This window comes from Saccostrea cucullata, unplaced genomic scaffold (genome assembly GCF_032062105.1).
Source record: "Saccostrea cucullata isolate Sc308-1 unplaced genomic scaffold, CSIRO_AGI_Scuc_v1 ctg1034, whole genome shotgun sequence".
NCBI lineage: Eukaryota > Metazoa > Mollusca > Bivalvia > Ostreida > Ostreidae > Saccostrea > Saccostrea cuccullata.
Window position 1 is genome coordinate 473,806 of NW_026932728.1, and position 6,000 is coordinate 479,805.

The following is a 6,000-nucleotide window of genomic DNA, read 5'->3' on the forward strand; positions in this document are numbered from 1 at the left end:
ATAAATCAGCAGAGGTGTACTGCGTGCATTTTTAGCTAGCATGTTAACCCTGGTTCCCTGTCCCTGTTATGCTTTGTGTACTCCGCGTCACTAGGGCTCTTCTTGGCAAGGATGTGCCAGGGGACCAGCCTAACTTTTAGCCAGTCGGCCAAGAGAGGGCAACCAAACAATTTCTTCTTTGAAAGATCAACGAAGGAATAAGATATTTTCCCCGAGAAAACTGATATATTCGTACAATAGATTAATCTTTAGATTCAGTCTCTGTTAACTGTCTAAGGAATATAAAGTAAGCATATAAAAAAAGACTCAAGTTCTTGTACCGATGGAAATGATGGATACAAGAAATGGAATCAAATTTACATCATCTTTAAATTAAATCAGGTAATCACTTATAAAAATACTCTACAAATTTGTACTTTTTAAGTTGAACTATATATACTAGGAACTGTATAACTATAGTTACACCTTATATTGCTCAATTTTTTCTCAAAGACAATCAGATCTATTAGAGCTTTTATTCGAAGAATGTATGATGCATTTAGTGGAGTTTTCAAGACACATCATCATATAAAATTGTCAGTTGGAATTAAAAGTGACCTTAGAATGTGGCTGGTGTTCTTGAACCATTTCAATGGGGTAGCATATTTTCCTAATACTGTATGGGAAGATTCTAGCATTTTTTCAGTTATTTACAGATAGTGCAGTTCAGGTCATTTAGGTTGAGGGGTTACTTTAGAGTAAGTTGTTTTTTTTCAAATGGCCAAAACACTGGAACAACCAAGAAATTTTGAGAGACATGGCTTTTCTTGAGCTCACACCAGTAGTTTTAGCAATAGAGATATGGGGACGTACATGTAGGTTGCTACATAAAAAAGTTCAGTGTCATGTTTATAATTCCATGACCCCCACCTCTTATGGATGTTGTTCACTTTGTTGCATATCTTTCATTTAATTAAGGTAGGATTCTTCTCTGGTTTCGGAGTAGATGAAATATTCAATGTATATTTGCTAATATGCCTAGTATATACAGGTGAAAGAGATTTAAAACACCATATTTTCTTTTCTCATCACAATTGTACAAATTTAAATAGAAATGGTAAATTGTGTTCGAAAACTAGCAGGGACTATATTTTTGGCGGAATGGTGGCGTATGAAAATATCTTCTTTTCTGCCTCTCAAAATTATTACAGAACAACAAATTTAGTTATAATTTTTACACAATCAAAGACTTGAAGAATATTTCAAATGTTAGATAAATTAAGAATAAGGAACTAAAGTTTTAAAATATATCAAATAAATATGATTTTTCAAACAAACTACTGTTATGTTAGCATTTAAAAGCTTCCAATCTAAGTACAAAAAATTCGTCTTTTTACTTTCTAAGTAAACGGTCAAAACGTTTTCTTTTTGTATCATTTTGTATCTCTATACGACTTCTTTACCATGTGTGAATATAAGAAAAATTTAATTATAGGGCGCATATAAAAATAACTTCAATATCCTAAACAATTAAGAAAAATAGAGAAAATTCGGATTAACCAAAATCCATTTTTGTTAAACTATTTACAAGTGTCAATTTGGTAATACCATCTTATAGACCATATATGGTAATATCTTTTTATGCAAAAAGAAAAACATTAAATCTTTTGAAATATAAGACATATCTCATGATTGGGATGCAGTCATTTTTATTCTTAATGTCCAGGGAAAAGGAAATGACCTTGACCTGACCTTGACTCTAATATAAGACGGTCAAAACTCATCTAACTGGTACCATCACTTAGTAATATTGTCTTCTCGATTCTGAGAAAATTTCATTAATTTTAAATACGAGAAATACAGTTTTGTGTGAAAATAATCCTACCTTAAGAAGTGTTCCTACATGTGTGTATGCTACGGCTAAATCTTATCTAATATCTTCTATTAGTTTTCAATGCAAAATTCATAACTGAGTTGATGAAACAAAGAACTTTCTGGTTGTAAAGGTTCTTGAGGGTATGAGAAGAACTGTTAGGTCTGCAGATGCAAGGCTACCTATAACCTTGCAGTTGCTTACTAAAGTTGTTAGGGTTTTACCGAGCATTTGTAGTGATAGTTATGAAACAAAATTGTTCAGAGCTGTTTATTTATTAGCCTTCCTTGGTTTTCTCAGAATAGGGGAATTCGCATTGTCTACTGGTAATAGTGTTCATACAATTTTACAAGTGACTGATGTTCAATTTCAAGCTAATTACTCCAAGGTTTTTGTACACATAAGAATGTCAAAATGTGATCAGGATAGAAAGGGGGTTTCTTTAGCCATTGATAAAAGTGAGGGAATCCTGTGTCCAATAGCAAGTTTGATAGATTATCTTGCAGTAAGACCAAAAATTAAAGGGCCATTATTTATCCACTATGGAAAAAATCCCCTTACTAGGTATCAGTTCTCTTGAAATCAGAAGTCTCTGTTGAGTCTGTAGCTCTACTGGTTTGTAATTATAATAAAGGAAGAGAAAAATAGCAGTTGAGAGATAAAACTTTCCAAAAGCAATAAATAAAATAATGATCCTTGATTAAGTCCCTTTTTGTGGCAAGATTGCGATAAGACTACAACTGTAGGAGTAGCTTTTAATAAAGTTTTACAGAATGTTCAAGTTTAGTTACCATGGCATCATCGTTCATCAAAATCAGAAACACTATGTATCTAAGTGTAGTCTACTTGTTTGCCAAGTTATATTGAAATCAGACCAAAACTGTAGGAGGAGTAGCATTTCAAAAGTATTTCACAAAAAATTCTTTTTTTAGTAACCACGGCAACACCGTTCATCGAAATCAAAATCTGAAACACAGAATTATGTATCTTAGTGTAGTCTACTGGTTTGCCAAGTTATATTGAAATCAGACCAAAACTGTAGGAGGAGTAGCATATCAAAAGTATTCCCAAAAATTTATTTTTTAGTAACCACGGCAACACCGTTCATCAAAATCAAAAACCGATAGAAAAATTATGTATCATAGTGTAGTCTACTTGTTTGCAAAGTTACATTGAAATCAGACCAAATCTTTAGGAGGAGTAGCATATCAAAAGTATTTCACCGAAATTTCTATTTTCTGTAACCACAGCAACATCGTTCATCGAAATCAAAGACCGATACATAGAATAATATGTATCTTAGTGTAGTCTACTCGTGTGCCAAGTTATTTTGAAATCAGACCAAAACTGTAGGAGGAGTAGCATTTTAAATGTATTTCATAGAAATTTTCTATTCTTAGTAACCACGGCAACACCGTTCATCGAAATAAAAAACCGATACACAGAATTATGCATCTTGTTTTAGTCTACTTGTGTGCTAAGTTATATTGGAATTAGACCATTACTGTAGGAGGAGTAGCATTTTGAAAAATTGTTTATGGACAGACAGACAGACGGACGGACGACGGACGCATTACTATCGCATAAGCTCTTCTGGTCTCTTACCAGTGGAGCTAGAAAGGGGCATCACTTGCAAAACATCAAAACTTCCTGCATAAAAGAACATTAAAATCTTTGTCCGTTACAAATTTGTTTGTGCTCGTATATCAATTTTCTTGCTAAATAAGGAATAAAATGTTCTTGGTAATACCGGTATACAAATCTACAAATTATATCTGGTTTGTCTACAAAGTTTCAAGAAATTCATTCCAGTAGTTATATATGCTGACAAACTGTTACGAAAATTCCTCAGTAATTTCGGAATGTAGGTTCGTGTTTAATAAAGGTTATCTCCTCTGGATAAACTAGGTTATTTTGAGCACATAATTATTGACTATAGAAAGATAGACAACTCTTACTTGTCACATTTATACAACTGGGCATGCGCAAGGTAAACTTCCTTTTCCTGTTGAACAACAAAGCTGCTGGTACCAAAGATTTAACTGAAGAAGCTCATTCCAATATTGTTAGGTATTGTTATTTGGGCAGAAAAACTAGCTTCTAATAAATTGCTATTACATGTAGACAATTTAGCACTTGTTCACATAATTAACAACAAAACGTCAAAAAATAAGAGAGTTATGGTTTTGCTGAGAGCCTTGGTCCTCAAAACATTGCAGAATAATATTCAGATCAAATGTCAACATATTCAAGGTATTAAGAATGATAAGGCAGATGCTCTTTCTCGTTTTTAGTTTTCGAGGTTCCATCAGCTGGCTCCTGGGGCTCGGCCTTATCCCTGTCCAGTTCCTTTGCAATTTTGGCAAATTATTCATCAACTGTAGAGAACCTGGTAGATGCTAGCATTTCGGACAATACAAACAAAGTTTATAGGCAGGGCATTCAAACCTTTATTAAATTTAGAGTAGATAACTCTTTTCCACAATTGTGCCTCCACCTGTTGACCATGTCATCAATTTTGTTGTACACATGTCAGAGAAAAAAATGCGCCTTTTCAACCGTCAAGTGTTATCTGTCTGGTCTGAGCTTTTTTATAAACTTTCATGGATGGCCAAATTCTGTGGAGTCATTTTTAATTAAAAAACTGCTTACTATAGCTAGTTACAAAAAAGTTGACTGTGTCTAGTGATATTAGAAGGCCTATTACTTTGCACTTATTAGGTCGTATCATAAATACCTTGCCATATGTTGCACATTCTTTATACGAGGCAACATTATTTCAATGTGCCTATTCAGTAGCAGTTTTTGCTTTGCTTAGAGTCAGTGAAGTAGTATACCTTCAATCTGATAGTGTTCAGTTATTACAAGACCATGTTAGTCTACTGATTAAAAGTTCTAAGACTGATCAAATGCACAGGGGTTCAGCAGTTAAAGTTCCAAAGCATGCCCAGTCATTAATTTTGTTTACAATACTTCAGAAATTTCTTGCAATGCGTCAGACAATTTCAACTACAAAATTTTTTGTGCATTTCAACTCCAAGCCTTTGACTCAGTATCAGTTTTCTACAATGCTCAATAAATGTTTATCATTTTTGAATATCAACACATCGGTTTTTAAATCTCATTCTTTTAGAATTGGTGGGACCACACATCTGTATTTAAATGGTATGAGCGAAGCTGAAATCAAAACCATTGGCAGATGGAGTTCTGCTGCCTACAAGTCATATATAAGGCCAATTGTTTAATAAGTTAGATGCAAATTTATTTTGTTCAAAATCATTTCAGATTGCATATGGATCATTGGTTCATCTTTGATATTTTGGGCTCAGAAATATGCTCAACAGAGAATGCTTAACAACCTGGGATTTGAATCACATAGGATAATTTGGCATGGAATAAGGGGTATGGTTTGGTCACAGCTTTATCCAACCATCCAAAAGAAATTAAAAGATAATAACCCACCAACAATCCTAGTAATACACTGTGGTGGCAATGATATTGGTAATCCTCATAATACGTTGAAGGGTTTACAAATGTACATGAAATCTACCATTGTAAATATTTCACAATTAATGCCAAAGACAGTTATTGTTTGGTCTCATATTTTACCACGAAGTAATTGGACCTTATGTCTTTCTAACAATGATGGAGAAAATTGGAGAAGAAGAATCAATTCTGCACTTGCTACTTTTGTTGTTAAGAAAATGTGTGGGGCCTCCATTAAATATCCTGATATTTTAAAAAGACATGTAGCCCTTTTTCGCAAAGATGGTGTACACTTGTCAGACTTGGGTAATGACTTGTTTGTGAATTCTTTAAGATATGCTCTGGGGGTGTTTTTGTCAACCACTGACAGATTTTATCCTACTACTCCCACATGTACTTGTTAAGTCTTGTCATGGCCAATCCTTGAAGTTGTGAAGTTGCGTATTTGAAAATTGAATTGTATACAACTACTGGTTGAGTGTTAAATTGATAAATATATATTTGTATTGGTGAATGCAAAATTGACCGCCTAGATTTGTTGGCGGATGACCCACAAAAAATATGTTTTGTGGTTCATTTGGCAGAATTTTGCAGAGAATGCCACCTCCATGGGGCACTGTTTTTCCAGGTCCCTTGGGTTAAGGTGGTGTTTCTACTGCTTT

The 6,000-nt window shown here is 33.8% G+C and overlaps 1 protein-coding gene across 1 annotated transcript; it reads left to right on the forward strand.

Moving 5' to 3' along the window:
• Positions 1–2,258: 2,258 nt before the first annotated feature.
• LOC134235928 (uncharacterized) lies at positions 2,259–5,766 on the forward strand. The gene is made up of 3 exons (XM_062718103.1): positions 2,259–2,337; positions 4,147–4,275; positions 5,141–5,766. The coding sequence occupies exons 1-3, from the start codon at positions 2,259–2,261 to the stop codon at positions 5,740–5,742; spliced, it is 810 nt and encodes a 269-aa protein (XP_062574087.1). The 3' UTR covers positions 5,743–5,766.
• The last annotated feature ends 234 nt before the right edge of the window (positions 5,767–6,000 follow it).